Source organism: Crocodylus porosus, unplaced genomic scaffold, assembly GCF_001723895.1.
Source record: "Crocodylus porosus isolate Cpor-Errol unplaced genomic scaffold, CroPor_comp1, whole genome shotgun sequence".
In the NCBI taxonomy this organism is placed as follows: Eukaryota; Metazoa; Chordata; order Crocodylia; family Crocodylidae; genus Crocodylus; species Crocodylus porosus.
In genome coordinates this window covers 16,302,777-16,322,751 of record NW_017728918.1, presented here as the reverse complement: position 1 = coordinate 16,322,751, position 19,975 = coordinate 16,302,777, and the positions used below count along the sequence as shown (strand labels likewise).

Below are 19,975 nucleotides of genomic sequence, written 5' to 3'. Positions count from 1 at the left end.
AACAAGAGCACTCAGAATGAAAGCAGATTTTTGTTTTTAAAAAAAGGAAGAGTAAGGGAGAGACCTGAGGGGACATGGGGGGTGGGGAACAAAAGAAGAAAAATCTGCACATTAAAAAGGTACTGACACCTGGATATAGATACAGATATTAGGTGACTCATAGTAGATGTGGAGTCAAAACAGGACTCACAGAATTGACTAATTTTAGATTGGTGTATGTTTAAATGAATGAAACAGACCATTCCAGATACCCTCCCCATATTCAAATCTGTTCAAGTTAAGAGTTATGTTTAAAAAATGGAATTAAAGTTACTAAACTATACAAAGAAGTTAGGAAATTTGAGAATTAAGACTGCACAGGAAATCTTAAAAAATTCCTCACGTGTATGAACTGATATAGGGTTAGATTCAATAAAGAGACATCCACACCTAAGAATGAGGCACTACTGCTACTAAAAATTGAGAAGCAAGGTGTGTTTTTTTCACTGCATCTTTTATTGGACCCAAAGAAGGACACTTTGTGCTTGTTCAACATATTTCCAGCTATGTAGCTGGTCCAATTAAAAAAACCCCCAAACCTTGCTTTTTGCATATTATCTGAACAATTATCATTGCACTACTACTGCACCCCTACTTAATAAACAGTTCTAGAGACCGGGTCTCTATCTCCTCACAACCAGTGGAGTGCCTAACTACTAGGTCACAAGATCATGCTCCCTCTTGCTCTTCCTTTGACCCAATGAACCATGAACTCTAGTACGCAATGGTACAGCTTCAACAAAGGGAAGCAGAGCAACCATGTAGAATACATGGTGCTTAGGGCACTCTTCAGTGAGGTGGGTAATATGGGTTTGATGCTAAAGAGGAGAGGAACACAAATTCTGAAACCCCAGATTGAATTCCAGGTCCTCTAGAAAAATGAATATATACCAGGGGTGGGCAAAATGTGGCCCGGGGCCGGATGCGGCCTGCCAGGCCATTCTATTCAGCCCATGCCCCCTTCCCCCTACCAAAATTAAGAAAATATTTATCTGTCCCTGGCTGCCTGTCACGCAGCCCTTGATGGCTTGCCAAAACTCAGTAAGTGGCCCTCTGCCCGAAATAACTGCCCACTCCTGATCTATACCCTCTATTTCCATCACCCCAGACCTGCCACTGTCCCCATCCACAGTCCCCTTTATGCTGCCTTTTGTTTTTTTTCCACACCAAGAATGTAAATGCTGAGTGAAGAGAGAAAGTCTTCCTACTCTGTTTCTGTGTCTACTGTCACTTTCCAAAATCGAAGAGAGTCAATTCTAGTGAAACTCCTATTCAGCCATTGCAGTTGTGGACTGCTGTATGTTCAGTGACAACTGGATCTTCAAAGAATTTTGATACCAAGCATAAATGCCTCTACTAATAACATGCAGATGGCAATTTTTAGAGGCTTCTAATTTAGGCAAATTTGGGTGGATTTTTTCAGGGACAACACAAAGGTAAAAAAGTACCTTCTGTCAAGTTGCAAATCCCTGCTTGGTACTTGACAGAAGGTCAAGCCCTGCTTGGAACTCACAAGGGCTTCTCAACTGAACAGCTGTATGAACTTTACCACTAGGAAAACAAGGTATTGCTTGCATAGTTCTCAGAAATGACTGAATTGTTGGTACTTAACAGAAACTTAAAAGGGGGAAAAAACACCCGAAAACAGCTTGAGTTATCACAGCAAATTTTAGCTCAGGCAATTAAGTTAGCAAACGCGGTAAGAAAGTGAAAACAGGGTCTTATAAAGGAAATTGTTAGGCAACCTTAACTATAGGCAGCGCTGCCAGCTCCACCCATAAAACTGTGCTGTGATGGTCCAATGCCTTCACCACTAAATCTGCTACTTTCATATGCTAGGAAAAGGTGAGGCTTTCTGACTGCACTCTGCTTTACTGAGGTTCTGTAAAGAATGCAGAATAGAATATTAGGAGAAAATTGATTAAGAAGAACAAGTTCTACAATCCAATATTTACTATAAACATTAGCAATATATCATTAAATGTTCCAACTAAATAAAACTAATTCTAGCACCTACAACTCTATTTACATGTCTAACACCAGTTAGTAACATACTATAATCAACTCAGCTTTCCTACAACTAGAAGGGGAAGGTTACTACTTACCAGTAATTGGTAGGATATTTCCCCCCTCCCCCCCACTTTTGCCTTTATACACCTGGGATGAGGTCATAAACCAGTATCCTCTAAAGCAGCGATTAGAGGCTGTGTGGGAATACCCCAGACATGCCTCAAAACTAGACAGTTCTCTAGATGATTTCAGAGTACTACTAACTAAATGCATGTCTTCAAAAAGAGAGGATGAGTAGGGTGAGGGGGAGAACAAACAAGTTTACTTTGTTGGAATCAAAGCTTAAAAGATTTGCTAAAATTGTTGACTAGCATGATATTTCTGCATCAGACAGACATGAAAAGAAACTGCTGTCTGCCCAAGGAACTGCAGAATGCATGGGTGTAGATCCCATACTCCTATCCAGAAACTGGTGGTTTTAAAGTGAATGATAACAGGCTTGAAGCATCAATAAAGACCTACTTACTAAACAAAGCCCAAGCCAGGGATGAACTCAAACAGGGGTGTCAAGCTAATCCAGCCTCGCAGGCTGGATGAATGTTCCCGAGCCAGCCTGTGGGCTGGACCAGAAACCAACCCCTTACAGAGTGGTGATGACACCAGGTCCAGCCCATGTACCATGGGCAGCATACATACAGTGCCAGCCCCATGGCTGTATGTGGACTGGACTCAGGGGCATAGGCAATGCTGGAGCCAGCACAGTGTGTGTACTGTCTGTGGCATGTAGACTGGACTCAGTGCTACATGCAGCATGGGGGTCCAGGGCACAGGCTGTATGCAGCACCTTGCAGCAACCTGTGCTGCCTGTAGCCCACGTGCCACATGTGACGCACCAGGCCAGGGCTAGTCCAGCAACCCATGGACCAGATCACACAGCTCCACAGGCCAGACCCCGCCTGTGAACCCTACCTTCGACACACCCAATCTAAGATCCGCTGGCAATTTGCACATCCTGCCTCCCTCTTCCTCCCCTTTTGAGACACTGTAATGAACTCCAGGAATAACAGGCCTGGTATTACTCACTCAGCTGACTATAGCATTAAGATAACTTCTTCTACAGTTCTCTTTTCTCCCCTTTCCTTCCACAAGTGTAGCTCGTAGCCTGCTCCCTAAACTCTTCCTCTGCCTGTATCAGACTTCATCCTCTCACTTTTCTCCCCCACCCAATGAATCAACTGTCAGCCTTTACAATATAAGAATACTGTGATCTCTGTGGCCTAAAAAGCCTAATTGCTTCTTTTCCTCTGAATCCAGGGATTCCCCCTCTGTCTGTTCTCTCAAGGACCTCCTCTGCATCTTTTATTTCCTTCCAGTCAGGTTTATAGCAACACTATTCTACAAATATTAAATTTGTACGTCTACAAAATATCCAATGACTTCTTATCCAATGAAACCTGGCTGAGAAGATCCAATAACTTCTTCTCATGGCTTTTATTTAATTCTTAACCTTTATCACTGCTTGTTCTTGAAATGTTTTTTTTCTGAGCTCTTTGCCACTCCTTTTCTGGGTTTCTTCTTACCCCATTTTAGAATTCTATGTTTTTTTACTGGGTTGATCATCCTCTCTTCTCCCACTTTCATAAGGAGCCAGACAATGCTCTCCCTAACCCTAGTCCCTGCTTTCTCTATACTGTACCCTCTTTAGTATGATTGCCATTTTTATAACTTGCAAATCCACTTCTGCCCTGTTGACCTACAGTGTTCCAAACAATCCCCATTATAATTTGGCATATTCTCAATCATAGCATCATAAAGTAGGGCTGGAAGGGACCTCCGTAAATCATCTAATTCAACCCCTGCCAGGATCAGCCTTTAAATTTTTTAAATTTAAACACTGAAATCCGACACTACTTCTATTCTTAACTGTTATCTTTTCCCCAATCACCATCATTATATAGCCCTATGAAACAGTACTGTGTGCTTATGTGTTTGGTTGTTTGGACTGAAGCCAAATATTCAGAAGAGCTATTTTTAAAGCAACAGATATATTTTTGAAACCAAATATTGAAAAGTGTGAAAATCAATTAAACTAATACAAAAAGTTTTTATAAAAACATTCCTTCCCTCTGTTGATGACCCGTTTTAGCTTGAATTAATTAAATCTTTAGTAAAATTGAAGAGAATTGAGCTTGAAGCCAAATGCTACTGCATTATTTTAAGATCTTAAGAATTTTAACAAATTAAGCACATTTAAATGTATATGTATGTATTTTGGGCAAATACTGGTACAATGTAATTATGTCTGCATGCAGCCACATAGCTACAGATTTAAGATTTGCATTTACTGTAGGTATCTAGGTCCAGAAGAACCCTGACACTTGGTAGGGTTATAGCCCTTCTGTGAAGATGAAGGTTTGCGAAACATCTGGAGGTAAAATGCAGCCACAGCAAGGAGCTGAGAAGACTGCTGATCAGAGAAGTAGCATTCTTCAAAGTGAGAGGGACAACAAATAAGCATTTCATCATTAGTTTGGTAACCTGCTGCAAACTACACCGGTTGTGAACCACATGGATACCAGTGATCTGGCTTTTACAATAAAACTACATGACCAACCTTGTAAGCCTGGCTCTGAAAGTTAAACATTTCCAATTAAATTCTATCTTTAAATTGTGATATTTTCCACCTAATTTACTTCTAATAACATCTCTCCTCATTCAACACTAATGGGGAATAAGGAATTCTTAGAAATTGTGGGTAAAGAAAACATCTTGAACAGGAAAGTTTCTGGAGATGCAAGAACCATTTTTTCAAAAGAGCACATTTTCCTTTAGATAAAGGAACTAATTCCAAGACCTCTCTTCCAGAGGTTATAAGTTCTTAAAAAGCCAGTCACAGCTTTGCCAGATCAGTTATTTTCTGAGGTTAGGGTTTGTTCAGAAGTCTGGGAGGGAGTGGGAGTCTAGGTTCTAGATGTCTCGCTCAATGATGGCCAAACCATGGCTCCCCAAGCCCGCCCTCCCTCCTTCGTCCAGGACAGCTGGCTCAGGTGCTGGGCTGCCAGGGCAGGGACTGCAGCTGCACTGCTTACCCTGGGGCACTCTCCCCATGGGGGAAGCTAGAGCAGCTTGGCGCTGCAGCAGCAGGAGGGTATGCTGGGGGGGGGAAGGGGAAGGGAGTGTCACCTCCACTCTGGGTGGCATAGCACAACCCTTCCTCCTGCTTTTGAACTTCAGTGGAGGACTGGATGTGGCTTCCAGGGCAAGTAACTCTGGCCACTCCCGGTCTAGTTTGATCACCCCTCTTCCCATGCTCCTGGATTACAGCACTCCCATAAAACACCATGGAATAACTATACTATACCTGCAATCACTGGAACTTTGTGGTTATCATCATCTTATTCACACGTAAACCACTTTTTGTGAGTAGCATAAACTGTGCACTAAATGATTTCCTGCACCTTCTTCAAAAGAGGCTGACACTGGACACTAAGACAGGCTCCAAGACTCTACAAAACCACAGGTCAGGCTCCATATGGTCATAGGCTTCTGTTTAGACATGCTACCGATTAAGTTGTCAAAGTGAACTGTGATGTGTGCTCAGATTTTGAATAGTTGTGTCCCAAGTATCTTCCTCATCTTCCAAGGGTTGACTCCAGAGTGAGTATCTTAAGGGTGTAGAGCAGGGATGTCAAACATACAGACCAGATCTGGCCCACTGACCTCGGTCATCCAGCCCATGGACTTTTGCCCCAGCTCTGGCCCTGATGGTAGGGCTTCCCATAGCAGCAGCCTGCAATTTGGACTGGGGAGCACAGAACAGCTTTTCCAGCAGAAACCAGCCAGAGCCAGGAAAAAGGTAGGCTCTGGCTGCAGCACCCAAGCTTCTGACCCCAAGTACTGCTGAAGCTGCCTGCCTCTGCAAGAATCCCTCCCAGCGCAGCCAGAGCAGGGTTTGCCTGTGCCCTGGTGCTCAATCTGCCAGTGCCTGGCTCTTGCTTAGGGAAGGAGATGCAGCTGCTGCCATGGGAAGGGGATGCAGCTGCTTTGTGCAGGGGCTTTGACCTGATGCTCCTCTTCCCTCCTGAAGGAGAGGTATAGCCTCCAGCCCCTTCCCCAAGCTGAGCATTCCCAGGATTGGGGAAATGGGCTGGGGATTTTGTTCCAGTGCTTCCTCTGCTTTGCTTCCAGAGATGAGTGGAGCAGAAGAAGCCATTTCCCTATTCCCCAAAGTCTGGTCTGGAAGGTGCAGCAAATCTTTCCCAACTGCTCCCCTTGCCTTCCCCAGACCAAGACCCTATGCATTCATAGGTTGTTCTGGCTCATGCAGTTATACTAAACACAGATCAAAAATGCTAATATTCTACTACAGTACATTGTGTTCTATAACATACAAATAATGAGAACTAGAAATAACATTCATCTAAAATATTCTCTATTTCAGAACACCTAAGAAAATGGATTTGGAACGTATAGCTCTATTTTAATTCTCTTGCAAGACTCAGGGGTCACCAAAAATGAAGCAATTATATTTCAAGCCAAACATCATCTTCAAGTGAATTAAGCAGCTGGTTTCTCCCTACATTTAATAATTTAAAATTTTCCATTTCAGATGCAATACTGTTGAGATTTATATTCTACAGGTAGAAAATCTACCCCAATAAATAATAATTTCTGTGGCATTAATTGCAGTAACAATACTTACAATTATCTTTTAATACGACTGTAATAGGCAATTCTACAAAAACAGCATTATGCATGTGGCCCTATCAAGCCATTTGCCATATTTTCTCACATACAAAATGCACTGTCTTTCCAAAAATCACCCTCCACCAAAACTGGGGTGAATATATTAAGCTTGGAAGCTAATTATCTGCCCAGGATAGAGCCCCCTGCATTGATTCCTCCTCCACAGTGCAGCAACTGTTGCATTACTATTCAAGAACCTGAGGGAGTCAATTGACTTAGTGGCTCATTGTTCTTCACTCCAGAAGTGTTAATAATCCTCTCCTTTTAAATGGTCTTGATGTTCCACTATTTGAGCTAACTTTGCTTAGAGTAATTTTGCTGTCTGCTAGTTGCTACTGCTCTCTCTCTTGTAATTTCACAGCCCTGGAGACTCTTTAGTTCTTTTCAAAATCATAGATCCACCCATGGAGACCAGCCTTCAACAACAGCTGAAGTTTCAACTTTAGTTAAGCAGGAAAGGGAAGCTGAATCAGCTGAAGATTAGGCTCTGTCCCTGCTCTATGCAGCTATAACTCTGGAAAAATCTTCTCTCTTCATTCTGCCTTCACAAGGTGAGTATTAAATTCCAGGGCACACTGTATGGGAGAAAATATGGTTTATAAAAGGTTGTGTAAATGTGCTAAAACTAAATATATTAAAACTATAAGGAAATAGTCTTTAAAAACATACTACAGCTAAAAAAAAAACCTTAAAGAAATAGTTGTATTTGAAAGAACGGTGTGCCACTGTCTTAACCAAACTAAAACAGCATAAAGTTGTATGGAGACAAGCTCTAAACACCCTGTTACAAATGTACCATAATTTTAAGAGAGAGTAAACTTTATTCTTGATAAAAAACAATACTTTAACTTGAACTGATTTTTAGTTTCCTTAATCCATCAATTATATACCTGGCATGCCTGTAGCAAGACCCTGACCAAAAGCCAAAGCTGGATTTGCTGCCGCAGCTGCTGCAAGTGACTCTGCCTGTTGCCCTTGCTGACCCTGATTGGGAGTAAGAGGGCGCTGACTTGCTCCAGCACGTAGAACCTACAAAAGACCAATAGGATACTATTTTCTTAAAAGCTGAAGTACAAAAATCAATCTATATACTACAAAAGGACTAGGAGAGTTGTTTTCTATTTCATACTTTTTAGCTCTGCATTTATTTTTCAACCCTCCATCTTAATGATATCAAGTGCATAAGCATGTATATACTACTTCGATGGCAGTGTTGTGACATGAGACCGCATTAGTTCAAGGACTGCCTTGCATCTTCTGCAATTCAGAACAATGGAGCTCCAGTATGTTTTATGAAGGGCAATGATTCCAGAAGTGTCTAAAATTGTATAAATTCTTCCAAAAAGTTAAATTTGCCAACATATCAGTGAATCCAAGTAATTTATTAACTGAAAGTCAGTCCTTACCTGCCAAGTAGATAATATATTTAAGTAACGATCACTTAGTCTCAAGTTCAGTCAGTAGAAAATTTTCATTCCTGAACTTGTAATAAATTAAGACGTGATTATTATGGTAGAAAAAATTACCAGCTGTAGTTGTGAAATATTTTTCAAACACAGCCCCGTCTACAAGGCCAAACAAAACTGTGTGTGCAATGTACATCAAGTCTTCTATAGGCTTCTTCATCAGAGGGGTTTTAGGGTTTGTTTGTTTTTTAACCTTCTTGATCTAGTTATGAAAAATAAACTTTGCAAATCGTCTATTGGCATACACCATGGGGCAAAAACTTACAGCCCATGGAGCTACTGGACCTAGTGTGTGGACATGGGGCTTCAGCACAGGGAGAAGTGTTGGCTGCAGGTAGGTCCTAGCACCTGCTTCCCCAATCCCTGACCCAAGATGTGCCATTTGGCCCACAGTGAAAAAAGATTAATAACCATTGGCATAAGTCATTGGTACCCATTTTTCTTTCTGAAGAAGAAAAATGCTATTTAGAGCATCTTACACCTGAATATTCCTGCAAAAAAACTTGCATAGGAATTCTTTCTATATTCAGTTTTCATTTAACAAATACAAACAAAAAATTCCACAAAACCAAAATTTCAGATACTAATACAATTTATCAGTAACAAAGATTAACCACCTCATTAAGGGAAAGGTCAAAGTGAATAGGACTGTAGGGTAACTGAGTGAATTTCCACTCAAGCTCAAAATGAAAGGAAGTGCCATTCCTAATATAAACTATAGAATGTTAAGAATAGTATTAAGAGGTAGGTTGTAGGAGGGTTTTTTTTGTTTTTAGCTTTTTTGAGGGAAAATAACTTACAGTAACAGTTTTTAAAGTAAGAGAGAGGTAGCTAACCATGTTAGTCTGAAGTCTGGCAGACGACATGTCAGGGTGGCACCTTACAGACTAACTTGTTCAGAGACGGATAAGCTTTTGTAGGCTACACCTTACGATAAAAAATGCTACAAGTGGACTATGTTATGAAGGCACTGGAGCTTTTTCCTCAAGTAAAAAAGATCTTCAGCTTGAACAAGAACCATTATCATAATGGCTTCAAGTACTGCATTACAAGTGGCCTCACAGAATGAATGGGAACAGTGTTGCCCTCTCAAGCAACAGTAATTAAACAGATTTATATTTAAAAATCCTGTATTTTCTCACATACAAGGTGCACCTTCTAGGGAAGCTGGGTGGGGGGGGGCGTTTCCTGGAAAAGCAGCATGCCTAGAGATGCTGCTGCTTGCCTCTGGCTCAGAAAGCTGAAAGAGTGGAGCCCTGCGCTAACCCTCCCAGTCATACTTACTGAGTATTGTAGCTTATGTTTGAAGCAAAAAGTAAACTGCTGGTAGTATCTTGATGAGGCTTGTGATGTGGAAACAGCACTTAATTCACAAGAATCTATCTGAAAAAACTACTTAAAGAACTAACAAACAGTCTTGCTACTACCCTTTGCAAAGGTCTGAGGCCTGGACCTTGTGCGAGAGAGTAAGTCCTCCTGGAAGCAAGAGTGTCCATAAAGTGTGGCATCCCAAGAGAGAGTCTGGATGAGTTAGTGGGCACCAGGAAGCTCCTGCTGCCCATCCAGACCATATCCTGGACTGCCACATTTCCTGGACACTTCTCAGGAGCACTTCTGCTAGGGCCACACAATCGGCCTTGTTTATGGAAAAATCTTTTTCTCCTACATTCTGTCTTCCAAAAAGACAAGGATGTGTTTTGAGTGACACTGTATGACAGAAAATACAGTATGTTAAGTGAATTTTACAAAAATAAGCCAATCTAGAATTAAAGAATAATGAAATATTTCATTATTTCATGGAGGAGTGGTTGTTATTTTTATTTCAGCGACTTTTTAGCTACTATTATTTCTTCCTATCAAACAGAGCAAAATCACTGTATGGCAGGAAAAATGAAATTACAGCATATTATCCACCTTGCTATGACACTTTTACAATTGTACCCATCTCAAACGGATATTATTTTGTATTTTGATGCTCTTAAAGAGACATATATCCCAGATACTCCTCATCCATTGTAAAATAGTGTAAGTAACTTAAGAGTAACTTCAGCACAACTGTCCCTTTCCCCATCATTATCAGGAAAAAAAAATGTTATTCGGGAAGAAATGGCTGACTATGTGCTATTTCCCCCCTCCTTATTGACTATTTAAATCCCTTTCAGCTTTACAATAATACATGTGATTATTCAGGAAGTATTAATTACTAAATATTAAAACCTTCTGCCAAAAACTACAGCAACCTAGATTAAGAAATAATTTTTACTTTATTCCTTTCATTTAGGATTGTAAAACAAGGCAATAAGAAAAGATTATGCAGCAATGGAAGTTAAAAAGACGCTGCAACAGTAGGTGATGTAACTGTTGCAAGGTACAAGAAAATCTGAAGAGAAATATGCAGATTGTTTTAAATAACTGAGTTGTTTAAATGCTGAAGTTATTTAAATGCTGATAAACTGAAGTGGCAAGCCTCATACAAATAAAGTAGACTAAAAATGATTTCATCTGAGAAGGATGTACTCTACCTGTTGCTGTCCTTGCTGTGCTTGTGAAGCTGCTTGTTGATTTGCTGTGGTGTTTGCGGCTGCAGCTTGCTGCTGAAATAAATTGGCTGGATATACCCCCCATGGAACTCCATAATACTGAGGAGGAACCACTGCTGGACCTTACAAGAGAAATCATTACCACTCTTTTTACTTATTTTTCATATTGCAACACAGTCTATAAATCATGATCAGCGTGCTGACCTCATCATGCCGACCTCATCATGCCAGAAGCTGAACAGGAAAATACTGTCCCTTCCCCAGATCAATCTATTTCAAACTTTATAAAAGAATTTGCTTTTGAATTGGAATTTTAAAAAGAGATGCTCATGTAAATCTGGTTTCATTTAATGTTGTTTCTAAGGGATCCATCCATTTTTAGGCTTCATTTTAAATCTCCATTTTCTGGTTTGAAATAGAAATGCATCTAGAACGCTGATAACATTTTTTTCAGTTTATTATAAGGCTAAGTCTAAGTGTACTACTGTGTATATGGAAGTACACTTACCTGTAGTTATTTTTGGACAGCAATTCCTTTCCCCTGCCCTTGAGATGAGTTTTTAGTATGCAACTGATATGGCCTAAATATATATACTGTTATCACAGTAAACACTTTTGAGTTTAATGTCACATCAAAGTTCCATTTACGAAGCGTTATAAAGGATTAATAATTGTTAGTTGTTTAATAAATGTTAATTGTTACCAACTGAATTCTAGAACAGGTGATGGACACCTATACCATCTTCTGACCTTAGATGCTCTCAGTCATCTAAGGCCTGGGCTTCTGATCTTATGACATACTTCTAACAACTAAAGCTGTACCATCACTAAAAATAAGGTATCAATACGTTACCAATGCTTTGGGTATACTTAAATTCAACGGCAAAAAGGAGACATCAAGTTTGTAAGGACCAACAGGAGTTAATGAGTCAATTTATATGTGGAAAGTGAATTAAACCTGTGATTGTAAACCAAGGTGCTGTGGCGCACAGGGGTATTTATAAGAGTACTGCACGTAAGTACTCTTAGGTGGGGAAACATCTAAACATGATTCACAAGATAAACCCACAGGTTTCAATCAGGAATCCAAAATAACAACACTATTCAGATTTGTAGACTGAGTTTTTTGTTATAGAAGAATTGCTCTATTATTTTTCTGTAGCCCAGAAATTATTGAAACAAAAGAGCTGGCATTTTCTGAGGACTATACTAATAAAAGCCATCTCTCTTTTGTAAACTTGTAAAATCCCCACAATTAAGTAAAAACATGTAAATGAAGATCACTACAAATTACATGCAAATTACATGCACTGTAGTCACACAAATTTCAAGTACTAGCAGATACTATACTATATAAACCCTTCCCTAACAAAAAATAAATGCCCCTCTGGCAGACTTTATCATATACAGAAATACTTTACACTCAGTTTCCTTTTAAAGGTATTCCCAAATGCAACTTAAGATAGTGGTTAAATCATATCAGGTTTTTTCAGAAAAAAGTTCTGCCCAAATAAAAAACACAACCTCTTCTACTGCTGACAGACATGAAAAAAAAAATACAAAAAAAATGTGCTTTACTGGAAAAAGCAGCACATTAGCTCAACCTGGCTCCACAACATCTGTATATATCAGGCACTTCAGAGGGGTTTTTTGGCGCTTTCTTCTAATAGCTGATTCAATCAGCTATTGGATAAAAGTGCCGAAAAAGCCCCACTGAAGCCCCTGATCTATACAGACACTGGGTGAGCCAGGTCACATTAACGCAATGCTTCTTTTGGTCACACGCTGGGCTTAGTGCAGGAGGCGTGCTGAGTGCTGTCTTTTTTTTTTTTTTTTTTTCCACATCTGTAACCAGCCTTCAAGTGTCACTTCCCTTGCCTCTCCTTACCATCATAATTAGGGACCTACCAAATTCATGGCGGAAGTAGGCTGCACGGCTTCTCCTTTAATTTTGCAGAGTCCCCTGTACATTCTCCCCCCACCACTGCTGACTGGTGAGGCACCCTGTTGGTTGCTGCTGACAGGACAGGAGGCAAAAAAAGCACCATATTTAAAACTGCAGTTTTCACCTCCCTGCTGATCAGGAGTGAGCAGTGGGTCCCCTCTGCCAACTGGCAATATGGGGGGGAAGGCACATGAGGGAGCCTGCAAGATTAAAGGAGCTGCTGTGCAGCCCACTCCTGCCATGAATTCAGTAGGTCCTTAATCATATGCTGAGACATCCAGTGTGAAATCTAGTCTTTTTAAAAAAATCATAGGACATGAACTTGAAGGGACTTCAAGGTTCACTTTGTCCAACCCACACAGAACTTCAAGAACTTTATACAAATATCAGAAGCAGCTTAAAACACTGGTTCCACTCAGAATACTTTGTCAGTATTTATGGGCTTCTTCATGTAAAAAAAAAAAAAAAAAAAAAGCTTTCCCCCCCATGCTGTGCTAAAGACTCAGATCAACAGGGGGTTAAAAAGACCTAGCCCTATGTCTTCCAGTGCCACCACTGCCTGCTGGGTGACCTTAATAAACTGTCAAGGTCTCTGTTTATAAAAAGACAGTGTTTGTCCTTCTTTGTAAACTATTCTCAGATGCAATTATGATGAGAAATCTGCTAGACAAAGCTACCTTGATATTATTTGTAACATTTTTGGATACAAATATTTAGAAATAAGTGGATGGACTGAACCCCTAAAATTATTCTTAGCTTCACAGTTCAAACACCACGGCACCTACAAGTCATTTTCCAGTTAGTAAAAAAAATTACTAGATGGCTTTGTACATTTTCCTAAGTCTAACCAGTTACCATAATAAAAACTATACAAAGATTAGTTACCTGCTAGCGTTGCTGCTGCAGCTAATCCTGCTGCAGCGTAGGGGTCAGTACCTGGAGGAGCAGCACTAATAATGTATGGGTTTGGCACAAAAGCAGCAGGAGCCAAGCCTGCTGAGAAGACACCTGCTATATTAATAAATGAAAAAACTGAGTTTTAGGTAACAGACCTAACAAATATTATACTTCTAATCAATGTGATCACAAAGCATAAGCATATATTAAAACCAGTACTGCATATATGCTTGAGGTTTCTAAGAGTAGGCACAGGAACACAAATCACTCTTCTCTTCTTCAAGTAGCCACCTTCTCACTGACAAGACCACCTTTAGCACCATTTTCAATGATCTCATGTTGCTACTGTGCCTTTCACAACTGTCAGTGGAGTCTTATCTATGCCCCATAGACATCTATGCAGCACTAATTACTCAAGTGGAACTTTATATAGGGACTACCACATTTACTCAATTCTAGGATAACGATCCCCCCATGGGGTGGGAGAAGCCCCTTGTCTTAGAAGCAAGTATGAGGATGGTACGGGAGTAGGCAGCTGCTGTAGCTCAGACTCCAGCCCCTACCTGAGGTCTTTAGCCACAGCTGCTGCCTGCCACCCCTTCTAGTGCCTTTGCACCCTGTCATGTCCACACTGCAGCTGCCTTCCAAATACCCCTCCTCCATCCCCCACCCCAGGCCTAGGGGCCCTGTAGCAGCAGCGCACAGCCTTCACCACTACTACAGTGCTCAGGCTAGAATGGGGACAGAGTCAGCATGGAGCAAAGGTAAGGTGCGTGTGTGTGTGTGGGGAGGGAATGGAGAGCAGAGGTGGGGGGGAGGGATAGGAGCGGGAGCAGAGGTGGAGAGAAAGGGGGCAGTGAGGCTGCAGGGTAGGACAGGCAGAGGGGGACAGGCACAAGCAGGGGAAAGTTGCTTGACCTCCCCATACCACCTCACCCTCCCAGTGCCTCCCCCACTACAGTGGGGGGCGGGGGGAGCAGGGGGAAGAATTTAAGACAACACTAATAATTAGATTCTATACACAAAAAATTATAATAAATTTATACATTTTCCATCCATCTAGTTATTGGGGTGTCATCTTAAATCAGGTAAATATGGTATACTGTAACAGGGAAAAGATTAGGGATGGACTTTGAAACCCAAGATAGCAAAGGTCCTGAACTATTAGGTATGCTCTTGAAGCAACTTCACTGATCAAAACGTCATTTCTCTAATCAACCAATGAAGATCCAGCCAGGTGGGAAGGGTGAAAACTTCCACTGAATTACATTGATCAACATCTGATGTAGGCAGCCCTAACACTGTCCCTCTGACATACTTCTGGCTTGTCTTGCCTGGGGCAGGCTGCCACTCCAGCATAAACATATCTTTAGATTTCTCATAGCTGCTGCTGCCTTGACTCCCAAATGTAGCATCAAGGAAGCGATGTCTCCTTGTATCAAGGGCTCCTTACAGCACTGTTGTATTGATAAGCTTGGGAGCGCTCAGTATAGAGTTCCTTGCATACTATGCCCCTAAACAAAAACATGTCACACATTTCCCTGCGACACCAAGGAAATGAAGTCTGGAGGGACTCTGGATGTTTATGTATACGTAGGAGCTAAAAGACTTGGGGTTGATCATACTCATCTCTCCATTACTCTATCTGCTAACTAGGATAAAAAGCTATCAACTTAGCCTCCTTTTTGGAAAGAATGCAATCAGTCAATACTCCACTAAAAGACATTTTCAACTTCTATAGAAGCTTTTTGTGAGAGTATCTCAATGGATTACTACAATTAACTCAGCCTTACATCTGTGAAGCATGTTCAATATCACCACCACATTTCACATATGAAAGAAGTATTTTACTTGTTTTATTTTAAGGCCATAGTGGAAGCAAATTCTCTTTGCTCCCATCCACATTTTTTCTCTACAGAACTACTTAAGCAAGACTAATTTTCAGTCACTTAAGAACAAAGTGTAGAAAGCAATCATTTAAGTGAAAAAACCTCAAAAAACCTAAATCAGAAAGTGTTTTATATGACAGTTTGTACAGAGGTGGCCAAGTTTTATGCAAGAGCTATTCATAATGACTGCTAAAATTTTTCTTTACAATGTATGTGGGCACATACTTTCTGCCATTTATGAACTATTTAGACCACCACAAATAAAAATACTTAAATCAGATCTGTGGTTAGCAAACTAAAGCAATAAAGCAGAACAACCTGCCAGGTTTTTACACTAACATGTCTGCCTTTGTTTCTAAAGTATTAAAACAGTCTTACCTATGTGTGGCTGCTGAGCTGCAGCCAATGCATACTGCTGCTGCTGGGCTGCTGTTAACTGTTGGACAGTTAGTGCATTAGTCCTCTGGAAAAGCTACAGAAAAACATTTAAGAACTCAAGTTAAAGATTTAAAGTGTGTTCAAAACTGGAACTTCTATATAAAACATAAAAAATTAAGGTTCTCTTCTGATATATTACTGCATTAGAAAATCATACCCAAATTGTGCCACACAAGTTTTGATACGTTTCTCACTAAATTACAGAAATGTGAAGAAGTGGAATATACTAATAATTATGCATTTTATTTAGATAAATATTTAAATGTAGATCTTCAAGCCATACCAGATTAATGTAACAATACTGCAAACAATTCCATAAACACAACACTAACCTGCTGCTGAGAATTGTAGTCAAAAAGTCCTACAGTAGCTCCTGAAGAGTCCATTTGAACTTGATTTCCAGGATAGTCAAATTGTAGCGAATCAAGACCAACTTGTTCCATGGTATCCAGATTCTGAGTTTCTGGGTTTGAGAATTCTTCGACCAGAGGTTTGTGGGCTGTAGGATTGGGAATTGGACCTAATCCTTCTGTACTGTTAGGGTTAGGACCTAAACGCTCAGCTACTTCTGTTGGAGAGGCTTGTCGACTTCCAGGGGTTCGACTGCATAGAGGAAATTAAAGATAGCCTCTTACAGCCTTCATAAATTAAATTTATGAATAAAGCATTTTAAAAGCTTATTGAAAGATAAACTTGAAACGTGAAAAAGTTAACAAATATTAGCAATAGATAACATTTTAACTAGTTTAACCAGCCTGTGAAGATGGCTCAGAATAAAGGGCACCTTTATCTTTACTTGCAGTACACAGTACACTGAAAAATACTTTCAGGCTGTTCTAAGCAAATGAACTGAACTACATATTACCTCCTTAATGATTCTGGAAGGGTCTCCTCTGGGAAGTGAAATTATATCATCATAATTTTGGTCAAGGTAAGACTGGGGAATAGAAATCAGCTAAGCACATCTACTTCACAGAGGCAGGGAGACATGCTGTGTAACAAAGTGGTCAACTAGAAAAAGTGTTTTGACCTCTTAAAAGCAAGTAGAACAGACTACACCACTGCAAACTATGGAGGGCAACAGTTCTGCCCCATTTAGTTGGGGACTGAAAAAGAAATTATTCTGAACTTTAAAAATGTAACAGATTATAGCATAGCAATAACTAAACAAACAGGTAAAGCTGAAACAAAATCATGTTGAACTCATTTTAGGTGCAACTCCTTTCATATCACTTAAGCTAGCCCAGAGGACAGATATGGCCCATTATTTCAGAGGATGATCTTGGTGCATTTCTTTCTGCAAGGGAAGGTTAGGTTATACCGGAAAGTTTTAACTGCATCACAGCCCACAAACTATAGCCAGGACGAGTGTAAGGGAGCAAATATCTTCATGGAAGCTAAAGCATATTTTGGGGGAGGGGGCAGAAAAAGGGGGGAGAGAAGAGAGCCGGAGAGCGCACCTATCAGACAGTGTGCCTGTTAAGCTGGTCTTACAAGTTCTAACACTGTTTACATTCAACTGCTACTGCTCCTTCCTGCTATACCATAATGCTTTTTCCTTTATAGAAAAAATATACACGAAACAGACTATGAATAAAAATACATACCCTTTTCCTTAGACAGTAAAAGCAGGATTGGTAGGCAGAGCATTCAATTCCTCAAGAGAGGTGTTGTATCAGGCCATGTCTACAATATTTTTGCTAATATTATTGTCAGTCAGGGAGGAATGGACAATTCCTGACAACTGTGCTCGTAGAAACACCTATTTTTAAATTAAGTCTTACTAGAAAAAAACCCCGCTTTTACTAGTTAACCTTATTTTTCTTTTTGGAGTTCTACCATTATGGAGTGCAGCCTTGACAATGTAAGTTGTGTCTGCCTTAGGAATGCTTTGATACAACAGCATTTTGGTATTTCTATATTGGCAAAGTACTCCTAGAGTAGATGCAAGCTCACTCCAACCTTCTCTCACCTATACATTATTCTACAATTAAAAGTTACTTTCACTGATATAAACACAAGGGTGTCTTCAACAAATCTGCATGCAACTGAAATTTTCTAGTGTGATCAACAGGGATCCAGGTTTTCTGTTTGCGATAGAAAAACATGGTAAAACCCAATTTTCTCATTTTAAGGAGAAAAACAAAGGAAATGGTGGGTTTCCACTTGCAGGCTGGCAGAGTTCCAGCCTGCAAGGGGCTGGGGGAAGCGGAAGGAGGAGCCATGTGCATATACACACATGCACATGGGCACCAGGCAGCCTGGAGAGAAGATCCCCACAGGTAAGTCTGGCGGGGTGGGGGGGAAGTGGGGGTTGAGACCCCCATAGTGAGGGAGTTGGGCAGGGCTGTTGCTCGTGCCCAGCTCAGGTGGTGTGTAGGGCTTGGGGCCTGGTGCGAATGCATGAGCACAGGATCAGGGCACAGAGCAGGAAGGGGCCGCAGATGGCGGTGGAGGGGCTGGCTCACCGCCATTGCACACACTCTGGGGGGGGAGGGGGGAATGGGAGGCATGTGCCCCCAGATTTGTATGTGGGGTGGGTGCAGGTTGCCTGCTGCAGGCTCAGGCTTCCTGCCCTGCTGCCCTCCCCCTGGGGGCCTCTGGGACCTGGTGGGCAAGACCCAGAGGGGCAAGGCAAAGCCAGGTGGGGAAGCTCGGTACCACCACCAGAAACCCTGTGCCACCATGGCGAAGCACCCCTGCCAACCTGACAGCAGCGAGGGGCACAACTCTGCACAGTCGCACCTGATGCTGCCAGATGGGCATGGGGTGCTTTGCCACGGTGGTGTGGTGCTTGTGGCAGTGGCATAGGGCTTCCCTGCCCTGCGCTAGGTCTCGCCTGCTGGGCTGCAGAAGCCCTGGGGGTAGGGCAGCAGGGCATGGAGCCTAAGCCCACATCCGTTCCACCCCCCAACCTCTCCATGGGATCCACTCGGGACGTGCCACCCATGGGGGGAGAAGCCAAGCTCCATGCCCCATGCCACTACAGCTGACATTGCCTCCCACATGCAGCAGCTGGAGCTTAGGTACTGCTGCAGGGTGGCAGGGTGCTGCGGACTTGGGTCTGTGACCCCACAACTGGCAGCTGGGGGCCCCCTCCAGCAAGGCTGGGGGGTGAGAGACTATGGCTGGGGAGTGAAGGACACAAGCAGGGATAGGGGGCCTGTGGGTGGGGAGTGAGGGCCAATGGCATAGGCAGGGCACCAGTGTATTAGGGCTGCTCAGCAACACAAAGCAGTGAGGGGCACAAACACAGCTGGACCCATATCCTGGTGAGCAAAGGGGGCAGGGAAAGTGCTGATTTTTCATGATAAAACACACCAACTCAAATGCCAAAAATGTATAGGTATTTAGAATTTATTTCATTGTAGTGGTAATATAGTAATATATTTCTTTATAGGCACTAGCAGGCTTCTAAATTGCTTTAAACTTGTAAATATATCAACAAAACATTGTGTTCAACTGATACCTACGTATATTGTGGCATTTCATGGATTTTAGGGATTTAAATGAGAGTATTCACTATTTTTATCAGAGAATTTGCAATTTTTCAACAGAGAAAACAAGGATCCCTGGTGATCAAAAGGTGAAAATCAAATTTTTGAGTGAAGGCAAGGATACTCTTAAGATCTATTTCTTTTAACAAACTGCTTAAAAATAGAGAATACATATCATCACTGAAGCACTAAAATAGTTGCACATTATGACAAATTTCTATATGTATTTAAGAATGCCTGGAACTTTTATCAGCTAGTAACTGAATCAGGATTCAAAAGTACATGTTAAAAAACCACCTACATTCCTTATTATTTGCTTGTAATATGTGGTATAAATAAAAGTAGGAGTCTAACCAAAATTATGCATTCGTTAAATAATTACACATTGAAACTTACAAAAACCAAACCAACAAGAAAATCCAGAGAGAGAATGAGAGATATTACAAGGACAAAAGGACAAACACTTTTTTATGAAATAGCTATATATATATATATATATATATATATA

The 19,975-nt window shown here is 41.2% G+C and overlaps 1 protein-coding gene across 7 annotated transcripts in view; it reads right to left on the bottom strand.

The window, feature by feature from the left end:
• Positions 1-19,975, bottom strand: part of PUM2 (pumilio RNA binding family member 2) — a 103,347-nt gene that overhangs the window by 33,744 nt on the left and 49,628 nt on the right. For 5 of the 7 annotated variants that reach the window (XM_019537350.1, XM_019537352.1, XM_019537356.1 and 2 more), the window contains exons 8-12: positions 16,303-16,573; positions 15,911-16,004; positions 13,632-13,757; positions 10,784-10,923; positions 7,686-7,824 (exon numbers count right to left, since the gene is read on the bottom strand). In XM_019537350.1, the coding sequence (XP_019392895.1) occupies positions 7,686-7,824; positions 10,784-10,923; positions 13,632-13,757; positions 15,911-16,004; positions 16,303-16,573 (770 nt within the window). The remainder of the gene's footprint in view (positions 1-7,685; positions 7,825-10,783; positions 10,924-13,631; positions 13,758-15,910; positions 16,005-16,302; positions 16,574-19,975) is intronic. The other 2 variants (XM_019537351.1, XM_019537353.1) reach the window with 1 other exon arrangement.